Source organism: Clinocottus analis, unplaced genomic scaffold, assembly GCF_023055335.1.
Source record: "Clinocottus analis isolate CAN_PGR_092001 unplaced genomic scaffold, fCliAna1.0.p SCAF_5, whole genome shotgun sequence".
Taxonomy (NCBI): domain Eukaryota; kingdom Metazoa; phylum Chordata; class Actinopteri; order Perciformes; family Cottidae; genus Clinocottus; species Clinocottus analis.
Genome location: NW_027176207.1, coordinates 3,635,003 through 3,657,334, shown reverse-complemented (window position 1 = coordinate 3,657,334; position 22,332 = coordinate 3,635,003). Strand labels below are relative to the sequence as shown.

The 22,332-nt window shown below is 43.2% G+C and overlaps 1 protein-coding gene across 4 annotated transcripts in view; it reads left to right on the top strand.

Moving 5' to 3' along the window:
• Positions 1-22,332, top strand: part of dscama (Down syndrome cell adhesion molecule a) — a 90,188-nt gene that overhangs the window by 2,284 nt on the left and 65,572 nt on the right. For all 4 annotated transcript variants that reach the window (XM_068600200.1, XM_068600201.1, XM_068600199.1 and 1 more), the window contains exons 2-3: positions 17,731-18,048; positions 18,169-18,318. In XM_068600200.1, coding sequence (XP_068456301.1) covers positions 17,731-18,048; positions 18,169-18,318 — 468 coding nt within the window. The remainder of the gene's footprint in view (positions 1-17,730; positions 18,049-18,168; positions 18,319-22,332) is intronic.

Below are 22,332 nucleotides of genomic sequence, written 5' to 3'. Positions count from 1 at the left end.
CACTGACCTTTTCTATTGATTCAGAGATTGAAATGTGTTTTTTTTTATTTTGGTGTTTTTTTGTTTTGTTGTGGCAGCAATTAGAATTACCCAGAGTGCATTCTGACAATCCTCTCTTTGTATTACGCTGTATTTCTGCACCACGCTAAATCAACTGCAGGCAGATTAAAGGGCAGCGATTGCTGATCTTAGACGGTATTCTCTCTGCTGCACATCCCCCCCCCCGAACAGACCTGCAAAGATTAGCCTTAATGAGCAGCTTCCATCAGAAGCGAGCGTTTTGCACCTCTCCTGGACACGTAGCTTCCTGAAAGGAAAGCTTTTAGGGCTCTGGTCCAGTGCCGGCTGCTGAGGTTGTCTCTATGGAGACCTGGGTAATGAGTGCTGCTGCAGTGTGGGCTCTGGGCTTGAGCAACACTGCACTCTGTTCAGGTGACCCTGGCAATGCTTCCTGATAGATTTAAGCCCGCCACACACACTCTCTTGCTCTCTCTCTCTCTCGCTCTCTCTTAATAGTTCTGGGAGTCGCGTTTCATTTCAACACTCGGAATCTGATTGAAAAGGTTTTTATTGCCCAAACGCATGAATTGATTTTTGTCTGTTCGGTGTTTTATGAATGTTTGTGTTGATATTGATATTTGCATTGCCGTAGAATATATCGGACTACAGCTCTGGCTTCGCAGTGGTCATTTATGCAGAGTACCAACCGCGCAAACTCCATTTTGCTCTGAATTGGCGTTTGCCAATTTGAGGACACATTTGCAAGCTCATCTACAGTAGATATAAACAATTCACAGCGGTGGAGAGTAAAATCTGCTGCAGAGTTCACTCCAGTGGTGCTTCAGCTTTTAAAGTGCTCTGGCAGAAGTGTCTATTAAAGCCTAAATGGAATGGGAACAACGTATTCCAGTTATGAAGAGATGAAATTGGGGGAATGACATAATGTTGTTTTTGCTCAGCTAAGCTTGGAAAGAGGGGGAAGCGGGGCATCTGACACATGCTCAATTGGACGCTAATAAGCTGTGTACATATACAGCGAAGCTCCTCAATTGGCTCTTAGTATCGTTCTGTGCATGTGTATTTTTAGCTTGCCGTTTAGGATGGCGAGAGTCCGGCTGAGAAACAGTACCTCCGACTATTAAAGCATAAGGACTTTCAGAATGACTTGATCCAGACATCAAACATGATTAATGTGGGAGCAGCATTTTGTTTCTACCTCCCCGGTACAGATCTTCATAGCAACAAATCAAAAGGCAGAAAACAGTGGAGCGCCTGCATACCTGTCCTCAGCAGCTCCACTGTTCACTTTGATCAGGAGTAACTAAGGCACGCCGCTGACCCTGATGAGGACAGAGATTACAATCAATTACGCACAGAGTTTGCGATGAAGATATCACACATGTGGCCTTCATTCAACGGCGTGTATCCATATAATTATACCACTTAAGGGCAACTGATTGATTTTAATATCTGCCTGCAGGTCACTCGGTCTGAGAAAGATGGTGGAAACAAAGTAAATAGGGATTTAGAGCATGAAGTTTGCTCGTTTAAATTCCACCAAAGCTGCAATCTTTCCGAAACCAAAAATGCTTTTGTTATCGAAAACTAACCGTGAGTCAGCGACCCCGGGTCTCCAGTGTCAAAGTCCAGTCTGGACAACCATCCACCCGAACACATCGCTATGACTTGGGTGTTGTTTTTTTTTACAAAAACACTGGCAACGCAAAACGTTGCCAGGGAAAATAATCCAGAAAGAAATTATGTTTCCCTCAAAACCTGCTAGTTTGCGGTTTACTTCCTCAAACTTTCATTGACGTGTCATTTGGGTTTCAGACCCGCGTTCCTCCCTACAAACCAGAATATTTTGAGTTTGACCATTCGAAGATGCTTCCAAAGTTTGCTGCTATTTCAGCGTTGCGTGGAGGTCGCGTCGAGGTCAGTGGGAAACTAGGTCTGTGCAGACTGGTGTCGTTTGGTATACATCTGTCACTTCACATAGAGCCAGGACGGGGTTGACGGAGTCACGGCAACACACATCAGCAAACAACCAGTGAGCTCAGCTCCTCGGCCGCACACAATATCAGCACACCAGTCACCACGATGTAGGCCACCGGAAATGCTGAGATTCTTCTTTTTCTGTAAGTCGTAGCGATGTCTTGTTTCAGGTCCGACCAGACGACGCTATTTGCTGATGCTGCGGTGTTCATCACTGTTGACAAGAGGAGAATATCCATGTATGCGTTTAACCCACATTTTTAGCATTCCATGTTATGATAATGTTCAGTCACCACAGGCAAGTATTTCTTCACTTAATACAGAAGGAAAAAAAACAAACACAGAATGTAAAATGCCCAGAAGATTTAAAATGATGTCATATGAATTTCACAAAGAATTAGTATCGCATGTATTAATATGTAAATCTGAGCGTTTGCATCGGGGTCAGAGCTTTGATTCGTAAACTTAAAGGTGTTCAAGTCAAGTTTATGTTTTCTCTTGATTATAAATTCATGTTATGCATCAGGATTATTATTAGAAGGTATTAGTGACGCGCTGTTTTCACAGAATCACTGTTCACACCAGGATTTGTCAGTGCCATCGGGTCAAGATTTCTTTGTGCCGCTCCACTGTGTGTGTGCGTGTGTGCTTACGCCTTGGCCGACGAGAGTAGACTGAAGCATATGTTAATGGTTGCACATTGAACTGTTAAAGGTTTCATTTAACCCAGACCAGAATGCTTAAGGAGATGATGGAGTGTAGTGAGGCAGAAAAAGAGGAGGAAGCGAGGGTGGAAGAGGGACAGCGAGTCCGCTTGTGTTATGCGGTATCTAAAGCTCAAAGAATCACATCACATCAGCCTGGTTCCCCAAGCACAAACCAGGCTATTTTAGACACTTCCATAAGTATTCGACAGTCGTATTGTTGTGCTCCGATTAAGACTCGACAATCTTTATTGTACATCCAATCAGAAAAAAAGCCGAGGCTTTTACTTCATCATTTGGTCCAGTTATATCTCACAGAGCCATAATCTACTTTAATTGGTACAAGTCTTTGCACTTGTATGCATGTAAGGTTAAATAATGTCAAAACAATACTTTGCCCTGGTTTTTGCTGACGACAATTCGTGACGCAACGGACAAGAGAACAGTGTGATGATTTATTAAATGTCAGGAAAAATATGAAGTTGAATTTAATAAGGTCAAAGCAAATGGGGTGGAAAAACGCTCTGCCATCATTAGAAAGCCAGATACTAACAGCTATTAAGAGACTTCCAAGCTTGTGAATGTTTTATAGATAACGTGGACATTGTAATAGGCGCTTACCAGAATCTGGCATTCATATACTGTACATCTGCCACGTCACATGGATGTGGTCTTTAATTTGTGAAATACTCATTAACTGCGGCCGAATTGGACAGAATATTGCTTCAGGTTTGTTTTACCTCTTCTATTCGAGGGAGGCAGTACTTCTTTGAGATGGCACAGCGTGTCACCAGTATTACTTTGAAGTTTTGTGGCACATATCGCCAGAGTTCTTGAATGTGTACTAGTACAAGCGGTGATACAGTATCGGTGAGTAAACAATTTAGTTGTTTGCCGTCCGTTTGTTGGGCTGATGACTTAACAAGATGACAATTAGTTGTTTTGTTCGCGTCTGTAGGCTTTCATCATAAAATAGGGCAGTAGGTTAAAGCTGTGGACGCTCAGGTACAGCGAGAAGTCAAGGCCACGGCCAATGCTCTTACCTCATTGTCTAGTTTACACTTGATGCCAATGTGATGGATGATGGTGTACCGGCAGGCTAATTAAAATAATGTTATGTCTAGAAACTAAAAAGCAGACCGACTCAGGACCTTTCAGACATTTCTGGGCAGCTCCAGCTCAGCTAAAGACGACCCACTGGAAACTGTTCAACAGCAGAGGAAGCTGTGTGAGATATAGGATGAAGACTGAGCTTTCTGCTCATCATGCGTCACGTTTATGCGATTTGCAATAATAATTCATGTTTACTGGCAGCGCAGGCTCGGAGGCAGGGTGACATTCAGAAAGTGCCGTGAAATGGGCAAACACCTCACTCCATAGATCAGGGTTTGTGTTGAGTCTTGCCTCCACATTTACATATTTAACCAGCACATTTTTCCCCCTTGATCTGACCAAATGATTTTACTTGCCTGAACCCTCATCACGCTCTAGTTGCCTCAAGCTGATTTTCGTCAATCAAAGTCTCCATTTCAGGGAGCTACGTGTGCTCAGAAGAGGCGGAAAATGCTCAATTTTGATGGAATCAAACATTTTGAAATGTTGGTGCGTTGGCAAATAAACATTTTTGAACCTAGTAAGTAAAGTAGTGACTTCTCTGCATGTTCAAGTACAGCTGTTACTAGATGTACAGTAAGACGGTGCCCTGTGAGACGCTGTTATTCCTCAACATAAAACCCTTTAACTACCATAATAATAACTCTGTGATATACGTTGCATTATCTCACATTGCAGTGTTTGCCATCATCTTCTGTTTATACTTCCTACGATAAATACTTTCGGTTATTTCAGTTATGAACTTATTGTACGATATATGGACCTGACCACGATTAATTTTATATTATCGATTCATTGTACCATATATGGACATGACCTGGATAATTTTACATTGTTGACTTATCGATGGACATGACCTTGATCACTTTTGCTGACCTTGATATTGCCTTCTGTCTTTACATGTGTGTTTGTTGACATTTTATTTTTTCTTTTAGGTGTGATTTTATTTAAATTACTTTATTCATTTACAAATTTTAAAAAATCACATTCAAATCTCAATTTTCTTCCAATTTAGAGGTCCATTGCTCTTTGAAAGGGTGTACTTGCATTATTTTGTTTTTATATCATAATTATATATATACGTACATTATATATATACATTGCAAAGATGAATACGCAACAGAGTACTCAATATTCTTTACAAATCAAACGTGGGAAAAATATTTTTTTTTAAATACTGTAGTCTTTAAAAGGCTCAAACAACATGTTATTCTTGGCAGTGACATTTTGTATATTGCTACTTATGTGTAATATATCCATTGTTTGTTATTTTTGCCTCAATTACCAACTTAAGACTTCTTAATGAGCCAATAAAGGCTAATAATCTATTTCTGGTGACCGGGGAAAAATACCAGAATGATGCTCTGCGAGAGCTGGACGTGGCTTCATGGGGTCAGATAGATAGAACAGGAACCCAAAACATATTAAATTGAACATTAAACATAATGATGAACCATGTTATATTATTTTTTGTGAAGGAAAAAAAAAGGATTATTAAACCGTCAAAGCCTTTCCTCGGGAGCAAAAAATGATAAAATTGTAGAATCTGGATCTCACTTTGCAGTTTCTTCCCCCTGTGGCTGACTGCTGGACGGGTTCATTAGGCGTAACCAAACCGTGCTGATTAGCATTCCAAACCCAGCGCTCGTCCTGTTGCCCCGAATGTGTAACATTTTCAAACATTATGGCGAATGTTTCATTAAAGTGTTGCTCGCTCCCAGCTCCATTCCGCTCCAGTCTCCACTCTATCAGGCCTTCCCCAGAAGTGATTATGCTAATTGCTGTTTGATCAGATGATTAAATTATAATTTGATTAATCCCGGGCACTAAACGCTCTGAATACATTGATGTGTATTTTGCTGGCTGGCAGTGTTTGCACCCCCCCCCCCTAGGCCCCACTCCCGATCACCAGCCAAGCTGTCTGATGCACACCGTCCAGGTATGGGACAGGGATAGATGCATAAGGCTACACAGGGACGTGGTTATGAACAGGAACGAAACACAGTTTTTTCATGAAAACATGCTGATTAATAAAGGCTCACTCTCGCCTGTGTAGATTGAGTGCAGCTCTAATGCAGATCGCTGCCATTCTCTCCCCATTGCCTGTCTCTGTTACTCTCAATTGGCTGTGTATCCATCATAGTGATTTATAGTAGCGCTGCATGGACGGGCTCCTCTAGGACTAAATAATGAGGGTCCTATGCTGTGTGCCCACTATAGAAGTCAATGCCCCTCTGGCATCACCCGGTGTATTTTTAGTTTTGACTATTCTGCTTTTCCAGTCCAGTTATTATTTATTATTTTTTTTAAATTGAAGGGTAAAGGTGAGAATGTTCTAATATATATTTAAAAAGAAACAGAAGCTCTCATCTGAATAGAGTGGCTCACGATGTGTTTGCATTGGAGCAATAAGGGAGGACTCTTCTCCTGCGGTGGGGTTACTGAAGATGAAATACTCTCCCCTTTGAGGCAAATGAGGGCTGTTGAGGGGAGTGGATGCAGAGATGGGGGCGCGGTGTGGGGGGGGGGGGGGGGGGGGGCTTCTGAGGCACAAGAGGATGGCTGTGGGCAAAATGGCAACCGTGTCTAGTCATCTGACCCACAATCCCATTTAACCCCAGGACTTTGAGTTGCCCTCCACTGTCAACTGCTTATTTCGCCTCTTTGTTTCTCTCCTGCAAATGGCTTTTTATTTTCACCACCTCGAGATGAGGCAGAATCAACACAGCAATTCCTGCCGCCGCTTTTTACAGAGCCACAGGAATAACAAAAAAAAAAATACAAAAATAGCAAACGATTTTATGGTCCTGCACTCTTTTTGTCGGTTTTGACACAATTCAACCATACCAATGCAATTATGAAGATGTAAGCACAAGTATTCTGCATTCTTCCCCATAAATCCTGTCAATAAATCTAAGCAAAACTAAGGCAGCACTCACACTCTTACACACACAAAAAGTCTCTTTGCATGGACATTTCATGTTTATTGGTAGTGGTACTAGATGCACTGCGAAATACAAATGTTGAATGTATTTTTTGCGGAAGAATAAAGTCTTTTGCAGGATTTGAGAAGGTAAAGAAAAAGGAAATCCAAAACGTGGACAAAGTTACAGCATCTCCCTGCTTCCCCAGTGTGGATTACTGGTTCAAACAAGGCCCAAAGACCTAAATCCGATGCACTGATCAGAAAGAAGTATGTCTGAATGGACCCACGTCTGGCAGAAAAGGACACTTTTTTGAAAATTGAACAACAAGTCAAACCAAACAACGGCAGACAGCCTTGAACACATCGACCTCCAGCAAACATTTCCCAGTCTCATATCTCCGGCCGGTGGTTTGCTCACCAGCCATGTTGCATTTTTAGCTCTCAGTCAGGCATGTCAACATGTTTCGTCACCACTCGCCTTCAGTCATATGTCAAATCGAGTCAAATTCATTTATGAACAAGTAATTTAAGGAAAAAACGATTAGTCATGAAAAACATTGCAGAGTGCACATCATAAGGCACTAAAAGGTTTATTTTAACAGCAAAGACCGCCCTTTAATGTAGAATTCAATACATTGCTTTAAAGTTATGGCTCCGCTGCAAGGTTGGAACCCTCACAGCCGAAATGAGTTCAAACTCTGCTCGGATTTCTATTTTAATATTGTAATTTTTCAAATGGTGAACCGTGTGTATCGGCTATAGGCTCCTGTGCCGTGCTATAGGATGATATGTAGACGATCCTCGAGCTGCCAGCCTTCCTCCTTCAGCTAATCTCCTCGTTCATCCCTCCCCGCTGAGTTTAATGTCCTCTCTCTCAGCTCACCTGAGAGCCAGAGCCTCTCTGCCTCTCTCCGTCTATCAGCTCAGTCACAGTTGCACTTGACAGTACTGCCAGCCGGGGTGGGAAGGAATTTTACCGAAACGGAAATAATGCCTCTCCTCCAGTCTCTAAAAGCATGCACACAGTGGATATTGTGCTACGATATATTACATGGAAATCTAAGTCGAGTGCTGCAGAACTGTTGAGGCAAGAAAAGTCAATAACTAACAGCTCTAACTAAAAATCCTCTCACTGGAAATGTACTCCAGCAATATGCCTTTTGAAGACGGCACTACAAATGTGCCAAAAGTATCTATATTTTTTATAGTTATTTAAAAGCAGAAAGGGGCATTTAAAACTGCTCAAGCTAAAGTATTCCTGAACATGTACTGGAAATATACGGATTTAATTGGTTGCAGAGAGCGAGCTTTACTGTGTAATAGGATTGATATGTCATCCTGCTGGCATGCTAAATATGAAAAAAAGGTGAAAGAAACTTCTACATCAGCACCTTTAAGGCTCCTTCAGGGCTCGACATGGGCCAGTGAACTCTTGGGGCTAGTGAAAAATACATGTGCTCTTTATTAGGGATGCCCTGATTGATCAGCGGATACGATGTGCACCTCTGAATGTTTGGACCCAGATGGCCAATTAGTTTTCTGATGCTTTAAACAAAAGGTTTTAAACATCTTCATTTCAGGTAATATTTTTCAGGCCAAATCAAATCGTTTACAGGATATTCAACCTTTGTTTCCTATAAAAGCATATGTAATACTTGACTTCTTATCTGTTAAACCTTGCTAGTTCAAAACCAAAACGTAAAAACAGCACATTGCGGTTATCCGGGGGTTACGTTGGCACAACAATGCTTTCATCTAAATGCTAACATTAGAATATTACCATGCTCACAATGTTCACCATCGCAACTATCTGGTATCTGAATATGTGCGATATTTGTCTGGATCAAAGTGGAGGCCTGGCGTTGGCCAGCGTGGCTTCCAACGGTGATTACTTATTAGTTTGTTCAGAACATTTCAATCCCAAAGGCGAAAAACAATGTCGAAACACAGGCAGACATGAGCAGGGTATGTTACGGGTTTTAACTGGCTCTGTGATACAATATGTGCGCTAACTTCTGTGTCTCCAGCGCTCTGGAAGGAAAAAAAACGGCTTCTACATCAAGCTCTGATTCACACTTTGATGTTCGTGTGGAATACATGTTAGAATTTGATGCGTTCGGGAACATCCTGTCATTTCAACGCTGTGTCTCTTAGGAAGGCTAATGGAGCATTATGAATGTCTCATATGGTTGTTTCTTTACCTCTTGCTTCTTTCCCTTGATGTGCCTTTGCATATTAGCTTCAGCGGCAGCAGCTCGAATTTGTTTACTCGCTCGCAGGACTTTCCCTCCTCACCCGTCTCTCTCTTCTATTTCTCTCTCTCTTTGTCTCTCTCTCTCTCTCTCTCTCTCTCCCAGTTGATTTGCAGTATTAGTCCATTTCCACCTCGGTGATGTAACTGATTAAGGTCTTCAAAGCGCCCGGTACGTGGGAACTCCCTCCTCTACCGTTTTGGCGCTCATGTAAATGAGCGTTCATATGCATCAACTAACCCACTCCACGGCGACTCTCATCGCTCCCCTCCGGAGAGTTGACATCAGAGGAGGGTATCATTGGTTTTACATAGCGGCCGCGTGGCACTGAGCGCCGAGCCGCTCAACATTATTCATGAGGGCAAAATGGGAGCCGGTGATTTGGGAGAGCGAAGGGGACCCTGCTCTAAGATCTGCGCATCTCAGATCAGCGCCGCACTGCTCTCTGCTGATTATTGTGTAAGCCCCTCGGGCAGGAGGGGAGGGGGCTTGGCTGCTTACGCTGTCATCGCGAGGCCCTCCATCCCCCCCCCGTCTCCACTATCCCTCCCACTTTTTGCGACCCCAGCCCCCTTCTCTCCACCCTCCCTAGGCGGTCTCTGCAGAGCTCTGCCTTAATTACCTGCATCGGCTGCCATGAGCTGTCAGTGTGGCTCAGTGCTTGTTTGCCCCTGTGGAGCTGCCCTAATGTCTTGATGCCCTGGTACCCACCGTGGCTCCGCAGAGCTCTACGAACCCGGCGGAGGCCACACCGTGGCCCAGAGCCAACTGGACTCTAACGCTTAAACACACCAGCGACATCGGGGCGGGGGCAGACATGCCGCGGCTAATGGCTAATTCGCATGTGATAAAAAATCGTGGGAGGAAAGGTGAATATCAGGAGGCTGTCGCGGGGAACAAAACGGTGAGCGCCATGAACACCATGGAATAATGGCGAACCACCAAATGAGTTTGAGTCATTTTCAACAAGAAAACAAGAGGCGCCCGAGCCCATTCATCCAAAGGTTGATTAATGGTGTTTGGTTGAGGTAAACACCGGCCGAGCAAAAAGCCCCTGACACATCAGCGGGCTAATGCAGGGGCTAATGCATAGGCCTATTTATGTTGTGTGTTCGTGGGGCCTGTATTGATCACACATTTACTTAAATAAATTGCCTGGGTGATTTGGAAGCAGCCGCCAATGGGCGCCATTGCAGTGGAGGTCGACGGGTCTCGATGAGCACACAATACAAGGGAAAAATAATAGGCTTGTTTGTCATATTCTTCTGGAAAAGAGTTATTAATGAGTATCTCAGCAGCTGCTGCCTGCGCTCACAACACTACAGCAGCAACATCACTGCCTGCATTGACTCCTCACCGGCCGCGTCAGCACTCTATGTTTGTGGGGGCTTACAGACCCTAACGCTGCATCCACCCCCCACTACACACACACACACACACACATTCCTCTGACACGCCCGCCTGCACTCTCCTTGACCGAAGCGCGTCTGGTGCCCTTGAGCTCCAAGTGCATCAGCAGAGGCTCCGCACCTGCAGATCCACGGTCGGAGGCCTCAGCGCGCCCCGCCACCAATAGGTGCTGACATGCGGGACTGTCCTAAGCATTATTTCGCACTGCAAGAAGAAGAGACCTTCACAAACCCAACTTGATACCCCCCCCCCCCTCTCCATCCCTTTCCTACCTCCGCCTTTGAGCTTTGCTAAGACCAAAAACACAGGAAAAAAAGAGAGCGCATCTATTATACATGTGTGGGATTCATAATTGAACGATATCACTTTTTCCTCTTTGTGGTTTTGGCTCATGGAAAGATGATGTCGATTAAGACGGGCTCTGGCACAGTCAGGCATATGGTGACTGCGAGTGTGTGTGTGTGTGTGTGTGTGTGGGCATGATAGGCATGGGAGTGCGTTGGTGTTGGGTATATTATATTGTAACGTGTTTGATGCCAAAGCCGTCCTGAGAAGACAGATAGAATAACTTGGAAGGATTTGTACAGTTTGTACATTTGCTGAATTAAATATATAGGTAAGAACGCATCAACTTGTTTTTAATCCCAAAAATCTCAGGACGAAATTTAATAATTAATAATCCTTTATCATAGAGGAGGTAAATAAAGATTTGCGGTGCGATAAATAAGCAGCCGAGACATCTTTAGAAAATAATTCATTTCTAAAGTAAGATTCAGAAAACCAGCACTATGAGACAGAAATGCTTTGAGATGCGAACCAAAGCGTTGCACGGCTGACCGACTATCGATAGGGTCCACATAAATCTTTCATCTCCCTTTTCAAGACTCAGCCTCCTCTGGTTTTGATCTCTCCCAGCATTATCAATAGATCCTCAAAAGTGCGGCCTCTTCAGTCTTCAAAAACAATGCATTTCATATCTCCGAGATGCGCATTTGTATGTGTTACATCTTACTATTCTGTGACAGCCGTTAATGAGATTATTATTTAACGGTGCCGTACACAAACACACTTGATGACAGCCAACAGCCACCCACACTCTGTCTCCTTTGCTTGCAAGCAGCCGTATGATAAATTGTGCCGGTTTTTCTTGGGCTATAAATTTGCAACTGAATATTCATGTGATATTCTGGCGAAATGCAAAATTCTGTTTCTGTCATTTCTGCTTTATTAGATAATTCTAAGTAAGGAAGCAGAAGGAAATGAAGTGCGAGGAGTCAGGGTCTACCATTAAACTGATTTGAATGCACGATTGGATAAGTGGTCCAAGTCGGGTAACGTCTGATTTGTTTCTGAAGGTGCTAAATATGATATTGGGAGCATTTCTATTGTCGCCAACAGGCTTGTGATGGTTGAGTCGGCTTCTAGCGGCCAACTGATAACAGCGGCAACCGCGCAAACGATGGGGAAAAATGCTAACACTGTATCTTCACATATCTAATAGTTGTTTGCTGCTATATTCACGCTCTGAATAATATATTTAGCACCTTTTAATAATCAAATCACTTTCCCAGACTGCACCTTTTGCTCTTTAACCAGGACACTGCAGAGCGTAGCAAACATTTCCTCCAGCTGTACCGAGCCGTACTGCTTTTCCAGTCGCAGGGGCCCGTGATGGTCCAGCGGCTGATAGATTGAGATGAGTGCAGTGCGACCTCCTCTCCGGCTCTCTTCCCTTCACACGCGTTTGTTTGTTTTGCACCTGCATCCTGGTGTGAAGGTGGAGCGAGCCGGGACGTGAGAGACGGGGGTCAGAGGAGCGTGAAGGAGAGATGAAGGTGACTGAAGAACGCAGACAGACTGAGCAGAGCTTGCAGAGAAAGAGAGCGAACGGAGAAGGAATGAGGATTAAATGTATTCATTTGACGGAGGCTGTGGGACACAACTGAGACGGAGCGTGTCTTTGACCTCTCGTCATGGCGTCTCCCAGATCCGTCTCCCTTTTTCTTTGCATTCTCTTCCAGTCCATCTCTGGTGATAGCAGCCTGCTCGTCACCGCCGGAGTGCTTTCCAGCTTACCCGCCTCCCCACTCAAACCCCGCCCTCGCTGTTTTCCTTGGCACTGTGCTGAAAAATAAATGCACTCCCACTGTATGTACGTGAACCGGTGGGATCTGGCGGGGTTTCGTGTCCATCAGGCTTTCTTAATCTGAAGGAATCAGCCACCCAGAAATGGGTGGTGGTAGGTGGGGAGGGGGTCTCAATTTTTTATGAGTCGGTGCAAAGCGGATAGAGACAAAAGCAGTTCGGAGGCAGCCGCTCTTCTTCGCCCAGTCACCTTTCAAACACACTCAGACCGGAGGCTGCGTGATGTTTTGTTTTGGTTCACAGTCTCAGCTTCTGCAGACACTGTTCAAACCTTCTTCTTTTGATCTCTCTTTAAGGGTCGGGGTTCAAATACAAATCATGCATTATTACTTGATCCTTTGAGGTACAAATTGTACATTTTCATTACTTCATTTTCACAAAACGACCTGTTTGTGGAACAAAACAGACAATGGCTCAACGTGATGATACCGTATAACATAACAGTAATGTGAAATACTAATACACACGTGATTGCTACCGACCCATAGTTTCACTGTGACACTTTTGTGCTTCACTAAGACAGAAATATGAAGACATTATTCTTCTTGTTGTGCATATTTTATGAACTACAAGTCTTCAAAATATAGAATTTGTGACAGTGGCTGTCAAAATCAATAAAAGTCTGCCACCGCCTAGTATAGTTTGGATAATGTAGTGTATTGCTAATTACCTGTAACTACAAGGAGTCAGACGGTGTCACAATAACAGCTCTGTCTGTTATGGAGCAACAGTCGCACGGCAGCTCCCTGCTATTCCTAACAGATGCTGAGATTTTATGATCATCTTAATGGCAGATTTTCCTACTTGAGGAAACGGCTGACAAGCTGTTCCTCTGTGTTTACAAGTAAATTAACTCTCGATAAGCTCTTTGTGTATCATTATGGGTAGTGAGCCGTTTAGGATGTCTCTTTTTTCTTTTTTTTTGCTTGTACTTCGCGATTTACGGCGTTTTCACAGCTGCTTTTTTTTTTGTAACTGTGCTGCATTATTTGTGCAGCTGTGTTGAACACGTTGATTTAGCATATGCATCATTTTGAGGAAATCTTAAATAATGACAAATGTAATATGAAGGTTAATGCTGAGTATGGATCCACGTCTCTTGCACGAACACACTGAATGATCTGCGCGTCAACTACGAAACAGGATCAACTGTCACAAAGTACACACACGCACAACACGACCTCACGTGAGTCGGCAGGTTACTCATGTGTTGGTAAAATGACACCTGAATGTTTAAGGGTCAAGTTCTCGCGTGGCCAAACCGCCAATCAATAATAAATGACAAAAAAAATCCCCTGGAACCGAGATGTGTCATGGCTCCTCTGGCCTTATCTCTCCTCCCCTCGGATGCGGTGCTACAACCCGTCTGCCTCTCAACACCTCGGGGCCTCGTCCTCGGAAGCACCGCACGTGTGAAGTGAGTGCAGCTCGAAAATGTGCGGAAACATGTGTCCTCGGCGGTGTTTGTTTGTCTTAACAGGTTGAACGACCGGTGGGTGGAAGTGGCCGGTGATTTGAGCTCGCTCATTAGGAATTTATGAAGCGCTAAAATGTTGTGTCTCCGGGGAGGGGGGATTGGCAGCTGTCGCGCAGGCAGGCTGGCGACAGGAAAAAGGGAGCGAGGCCCGCCGCGACACAGAGAGTAAAGGCTGCGGAGCTACAGTGGAGGAGCCTGAAGTATTTCCAGCCGGTGAGTGGCTGTTCACAGAAAGCCACTGCTGAGCTTCAAAGGTCCACGCTGTACATCTTTTTATATTGTAAATAGGACCAATACTATCATCGATTGTTCACTGTGGAGTCATCATTTCGAAATTAGCATTTTTTCCTTTGGTTTGACCTGCAGATGTAACTCATTTGAATAATCCATGAGACACACTTTCATATTTTCATTGCAGTACCAATCAACCATTAACCTTGTATGGCCTCAATAAGACATTTTTGACTTAGCTGAAATAGCCTTGGTGCTGACCGCACTGCAGCGGAGACCCCATTAGTGTGATCGCCCTGAGAGGCGTCTTAAGAAAACACAGCGAGCATTTAGGGAAAATAAACTGCTGCAAAGAAATGACACATTAGCAAATTCACAAAAACATACACTGATTTGACAATATGCAGTACATGTAAAAACAGATGTATATATAAGGGCAGATCACTGACAATTTCCGCGAGCACAAATATCTCCTTTGCAAGGGCAGAATATCTCGTCCCCCTTCACTGCTCCTCTCGCAAAACTTTCACCTGCTCGCTCACCAAGGATCTTTCTGTTTGATCAAATCAGGGTTGTTGTAGGGTGGAAGCTATAAATGCAATCTATGAGGTACACCTAGCGAAAACATCTGCAGTATAATACATATATAATTACCCTACCTTCATTGCCATAATATTTCAGTGAAAAATGAACACTACAACCTTCTAGAAGGTTATTGGTGTATTAGACTGCATTGCTATTAGTGAGGCGACTTAACCTGCTGCTGCGTGTTGATTTGGATTGTACCGGCTAACAGAGCTAGCATCGTGCTCAGTTGTAGAGTGATAAGGCCCTGTTTCTTTTGTTTTGAAGCTCAGTTGTCAGTCAGTTCTGTGCAACTTGTGTTTTCTCCGTTTGCTGCTCATTTAGTCAAATAGGTGACGTTGTTCTCTTGATTTGATTGTGTTTTTGTCTATTTGCATGTGTTCAACATGTGTCTGCAGAAAATGTAGATAAGCGTCTGCTTTGGCGTTTATCCATTGGAGCGACACACATTTTTTATTGTCATTGCAAGTGGAATAGATGTGATATATGCTCAGAAACTCAGATCTCAGCCATTCAGTCTATAATGGTTATCAAAGGCGATGGAATTGATTAGAAAAATTCCAACATTGTTTTATAATGATTTGGCTCGAGTTAACAGTTTTACACCAGGTATTTTTTATTTTTTTATTTTGCTTTTACATTACTGTCGTTAGATGTACTGGCATCTACAGTATCGAGATAATGATTGCTAAGGCTATTTATTTAGTCGGTCCATAAAAAAAAAAAAGATTGATTGCGTAAGTTACCTGTCAATCAGAAAATAAGCAGCTATGAGATCACTTGTTTGTGCAGTGACTCCTCACAGAATGCCGTTTGAAGGATGCTATCCTTCTTTAAAGTGGAGAGACATTCAATATATTAACTACTACACTGGTACACAAAGAGTCTCCCAAACTGCATATATGGAAATATGCAACAAACAAAGGGAAAGGGGGGGCGGGGCAGTTGTCTTGCATTGTTTATTTTTCATTTTTCTCCACAACTCAGACACAACAGGGAAAATACTCAAAAGACGGTGGATGTATTAAACAAGTCCTCCACCCTTTCTTGGGATCCAGCCAGTATACATACCCTGGCCCTGTGCCAACAGTGTGGGTTGTCCATTACAGCAAAGAGTTGCACTGTCAGTTTTCTATCCAGCACAGTAACTTACTACAGGGGAAGTGCATCGCATTACATTGACTCGCTTCATTAGTTAAGATGACTTGGAAACATGCTCTGCTGCACACTGTGCTGGTGAACATGACAAATAGACTGCATATCAGCTTTTAAGACCTTTTATTTTTGCTGCCAATATCCAAATTGTAATTACGGAAACTGATTCTCAGTGAATGTTTGACACCAGGACAACAATGCATTTGTTAACAGTGATAGATTACCTGTTTCGATCGAAGATGGAACCTTTTTGGATGCAACCAAAGCCGCGTGACAGCTTTTAATTCGGATGAAAGCAGAGATGCAAATGAGTTTGTCAAGAGAGAATGTATGGTCGTTCGGCCGCGCGAGGGCAAACACAAGAGCAACGGAAAAGACGATAAATAACAACTCAAACACCTAAATATCTGGTGAACATTGTTGCTCACACTACGCGACACTGACCCTTCTATTATACATGTGTGCTTGCTCAAGCTGGAATAGTGATGCGCTTCTCCTCCATATGTTTACCAAGAAAGGCCTCTGTTGTTGAAAAATGACCCCTGAAGCCACTGAGAACTCTGTTGGGTTGCGTTGCCCTCTGAGCTTTTCGCTCAGCACAGAAAAGGATTGTGGGTATGTATATTCGTGCGTAGTATGTCGGGCTGATAAATCAGCTGAGTTTTTTCTAGATATATCATGAACACGTCACTTTTTCAGTGCCCGTGCACATACATTTGTGTATCCGGAGCACCTACCAACCCACAAACTGTGAAATAAGACGTCTGTTCATTTTGTGTATTGCTCGGATCAGAAAGCATGTGATTCAATGAGCCAATCAGATTTGGCTCCTCATCATATCGATGGCCGAAGAGCAAAAAAACCTATCTGAAAGATTCACTTTTTTGAGAATACAAAAACAAACTTGGTGTGGTCTTGCAGAATGCTATTTGTTAAAGATACACAATACAAAATACAAAAGAGAAAAAAAGAAGGAAAACAATACACAAAGTGCAGATAGGAGGTTCCCCCACACTTATCCTGGATCCTTTTTGCAGATATCAGGTTTTACACTTTGACCATCGATATGTCACATGCTGATTATCAACAGTTAACATTGTTACGTGTTGTGTTTTTGTTTGACGAACAGCCCCAAAACAACACCAAAATATTCACTTTACGATGATATAAAAAAGAGAAAAGCTTTAAATCCTTTCATGTTAGAGAATGTCTGACATTTTTGAGCAATTTCTTTCTCGACTATCAGAATAGATGCTTTATCAATACATTGATTGATCGTCTCTGGAGCTCCGTGTGGTTTTTACACGTGCATGTTTTCGAGGGAGGGTGTAAACTACAGACATGGATGTTGTGAAGGCGGTTCTGGCGCTCTGCCAGCTCTGTTATTTCCCATCCATCGCTGCTCCACCAGAGCTTTGCTGCAATGTCTCTTCATAGACAACAAGAGACGCTCCTGCAGCCTCGCTCCACTGCAGTGAGCACAAACACAATGGTCAACCAGGGAAAAACACACTCGGCCTAAATTCAAAGAAAAGCAGAGATGCAGGATAGCACAATTCTGTCAGATCATATGAGAGCTCCTCTGTTATGTGGTGGGGTTTAACAATAGTGGGTACAGTTTGTCAGTTTAATTATTTAAAGACCTCTGATATACAATGTTCGACTTTTGATAGGAAGTCAGAAAAAAATAAACCGTCTCTAACATTTCGCTTTTCAATGTCATTTCTCTCTCCGCAGTTTTCTGTGAAGATCTACGTTCCAGCTTATATTTTGTCAATGCATCTGTGCAAGAGGTAGTGTTTGCCAGCACCACAGGGACATCGGTGGCCTGTCCCGCCGCAGGCGTGTCCCCTATCTCACTGCGCTGGTACCTGGCCACCAGCGAGGAGATCTATGATGTGCCAGGGATCCGCCATGTGCACCCCAATGGCACCCTTCAGATCTTCCACATCCCCCCTTCCAGCTTCAGCAAACTCATCCACGACAACACCTACTATTGCACAGCGGAGAACCCCTCAGGGAGAATCAGGAGCCAAGATGTCCACATTAAGGCGGGTGAGTTTCTCTGCTTGTGGATGTCTGCACGACTGCAATTTCATAACGAGTAGCTTGTCGTTCAGTATTAGCAATGTTACCTGTCTCATGCACATCACCTCTCTGTCCCGTCCTCCCCAGTCCTACGAGAGCCCTACACAGTCCGGGTGGAGGACCAGAAAGCCATGAGGGGCAATGTGGCGGTCTTCAAGTGCATTATCCCTGCCTCAGTGGAGGCCTACATCACTGTTGTGTCCTGGGAGAAAGACACACTGTCAATCAACGCTGAAAGTAAGTCGTGTGCATCCCTCTTTATGAGAGTAACTACAGCGTCATGTCTGAAAGTTCAAATTCAAGAACATAGATGGTAGTTTGGAGTTAGTCGCCGATGAGGATCTCGTGTGGAACACTGTGACAGCGGAGGTGTGCGCGGTCTTGAGCTCCCCGTAGGACGTGAACCCACACAAAGGCCTCGCTCGTACCAGCCGACTGGGCCAATTTTGTGTGTGTGTGTGTGTGTGTGTGTGCCTGCACATCCACGTCTGTCTGACCCAATGACGGTGAGGTCCCGCTCCTCTTCCTCTGCCCGGTCTTCCACCAGAGTGCAGGCTGCCAGCCATGTCACTTAGTCTCAGTGTATTGACCCATTTCTCCGGTTGATAGGAAGCACCGCAGCACTCCGATCATTCAAATCACTTAAATGGAACGCTCGCCTGCGTGATTGTTTCCCAGCCCTGGGGGGCAAATTCACTTTATGTGGGGCATTTAGCAAACTCAATAGACAAGGGCTAATGTCATTTTGCTTTTGGGTGGAGGGCAAATGCTGGCAAGTGACCGCTTTCTTTTTTTTTGTTGTTGACGTTTCACATTTGCCCGTTGATGCGAAATCGTCCATGTTGAGATCTATAGCAATCTCTTAATTGTTCTTAAATGGATTTGCCGCGAGCGTGTTTTCAGATATGGCTATTTACAGGGATGGAATGTACACTGTAGGTTTTCTTGTTTTTAATACATTTTGGGTGTTTTGAACTTATTACTGAACTGCGAAATAGTTTTGCAGTGTGGCTGCAAGGTTTGAATATGTTTCGAATGCTGGATCTTTCAGAGGAAAAGAAATGAGGGAAAAAGGGTCTACACTGTCAAAACAAAGTTTATCTAAAGCCGTAAAAATCCTCACATCTGTAGCCATCAGCCATGTAAACGCTGTCAGAAAAATCAGCCAGCCACCAATCCACTGCTCTTCTCCACGCTAAATAATGGATGACGGAAGCCTATGAATCCATGAGCAAATGGTCTTTATTCACGTCTCAGTGCACGCATCCTACTGACGCACCGTCCATTCCCCTCATCCTCTTCTACACACATTTTAAGTGCACTGTGTGTGTGTGTGTGTGTGTGTGTGTGTGTCCATGTCTGTGAGTTTGTTGGCACACTACAGAGACTGACAGCTCAATGCAAGATGGCCTGACCCCTTCATCTCGATGACCGCGCTTCGATATTTAAATTTTTCATGAACAAAAACAATATCAACACTTTGGTCCTCAAACAACAAAAAAATGTGAAATATAGCTTTTCTGTCTTGGCTATGAATTATTGAATTGGCTTTTCTGTTGAGAAGGTGTAGCATGGTGTGCAGCGCCCGACAGACAAGGCCCTCTGTAAGTCTCACTGGACATGGACCTTTTTGAGCTCTGCAGGGCGGACTAACAAAGCACCACTTAGAGAACCCTGGTGTCCATTAGAAAAGAATGGGAAATTATGATGAAAAATGCATTCAGTCCGGACGTCCAATAAAAGTACCAGTGCAGTATAGCGTCTGATACGGTGTCATAACAGTGGTTTGGGGTTTTAACTGAATCAATGTGGAAAATGTTCCGTTCTCTTGACTCTGGTTCTTGTTTTGTCCGAGGGAGAAAAAGATAATTTCTTCTTATGAGATTATTTAAAGATTAAACATTTTGCTCAGTTTAATTATTTCACCAAATGGGACACATTTGAACAATTTCCACTCATACGGTACTAAACTAAAACACTTGTTTGTAAAAATGGATATTGTTTTGTATTCTGATTCATCCAACATATGTGGAAACAGGGATTAAGCTAACTCGCTACGCTCGATTCTTGGATGCATGAATCACTTTGACCAATGAAATCCCTTTAAAATTGTGTTGAGGTGGAGGTATGCTAGCTGTGGCTAAGTATGGGATGAAAGCAGCTGTGGGTCTTTCATTTATCTGTGAGTATCAAGTGGGGAGGGTGCATCGGTTCAAAAGCCGCAAACTGTCCTGAATAAGAGGATTTCAGTTATTGTTTAGAGGAGGAAGCCAATCAGGACCAAGTCTGATTGTGATGGACTTACTGGTTTACTCTGATTTATGGACACAATGGAGAGAAATCTGTCATTGTACAATAAGGCTGTTAAAGATGGCTCATCATCAGGAGGGATGGAAAATAGCAACGTTGACCTCAGTCTATGTTTGATGCCACGTATAATGCACACACGGAATATTACACAGAACATGTATTTACTTAACTGACAATAGAATACATACTGTATTTTGGTGACAAGAAATGTGTTGTCACTATAATGTAACACATTTCACATCTCACTGTTACTAGTTTGGTAAGCTTCATTCACAATGTGGACAATCAAATCCAAATTAAATATTCCAAAGCTTTTCTATTTTTATTAATTCTGTTTGAATTCTGTATTCTTGCACAGTTTCAGATAAAGATCAGACTACACTAATATTATAAGAATTATCCTGTTTGTAGAATTTAATTTCAGCGGTTGCTGTTGGATCCAAACATATTCAATAACTCAAGAAAGTTTTAAAGGCCAAAAGTGAATGAATATTGAAAAAAGACACATTTAATGATTTCCAAAATTAACAAAATGTCTAACAAAATGTCCTGCTTCAATAGATATTTGTTGGCGTTTAGCCTTTCAAAAACATAATTTTCACTGTGGTCAAAAAAACGTTTGCTCTCCAGCTTACAGCACACAAATTATGTTCATTAGAGAAAGTCGATTTTAATAAAAAAAATAAAAAATTAAATAAACCCGACAAATTCATTAAATACAATTTGTTCAAGGATTTGTATGTATTTTTTTTATGGGGTTTCATTTAATTTCATCACCTGTTGTAATGCAGTTAAAAGCTCAGATTGATGACATTTAAAAGCTGCTTGCTTAAAAAAAACAACTGTTTTTCTTTCTTGTTTTAGGTACTTAAGACACCGCCTGGTCTCCTAAGAATTGCATTCCTATACAAACAAATATTTTTTTACGTATCACAACTACATCCCTAGTCGTGGTCCACGCAGGTTAGTGCCGAGAGGTCGTTGGGGTGGATGGTTTGGTCCAACCAACGCAGAACCGTTCCATCCGTAGAGTGCTGTTTGTTTTCGTTGTTTCACATCAAACTGCATCCAATAATCAGGGAGAAAATACGCTCCCCTTGAACCCTAATTGAAAAGGCAGTTTAGCTGAATGGTAATGTAATTTTGTTGCAGACATGGTTGAAAAAAACAAAAAAAGACAGGAATTAATTTGAAATGAGAGTTAATGTGTTTCGTGGTCATTTCCGTTTTCTTCATTTTCTACGTCTTGATCTCATGGGAGCACATAATTGTGTTGATTCATCAGACTTGTTATGACATGTTGAGACGATGCTGAGAAACTACACAGAATGTGTTAAGCACGCCGGAGCGGTTTTGAAAAAAAAAATGGTGTTGGTAATAGTGGAATGAAGCAGAAAACGTGTGTGTTTGTGTATGAAGGTGTTTGTGTGATGACCTGTGTGGTGGATGACCCATGTCCTACATTACAAATGTCTGACTTGCCTCTACAATATTATATATCTTATAACACTATCTGCCATGTGAAACAATAAGAAGGCCCGGATGTGAAGGCCCACTGTGATTATCATTCTCATTTAAAAAATCATATTAAAAAACCTTGTGCTTTCAGTTACGGAGCATGTGTAGTGGAAACGCGGTGCACTTCCTGCTGCTTGCTGTTTGGGTTGCGCCGTGATGGACTGTGCTGCTGTGCAGGGCCGTCCCCAGGTGCAGCCTGCGCCGCAGTCACTGAGGAGGCCTTGTAGTCGTTTGCCTCGGCCCGATGCTGCTCTGCATTCAGCACCACCAGGGCTTAGCGGGGGCCGACTCCCCAGCACTACTGCAGAGACTCGCTCACACACATACACACACACGCACACACACACACTGGGGCTTCTTTCCATTCAGCACACGAGCTGAGCACAAGGGCCGTCGGCCATCACACAGATTCTCTTTGCTCGG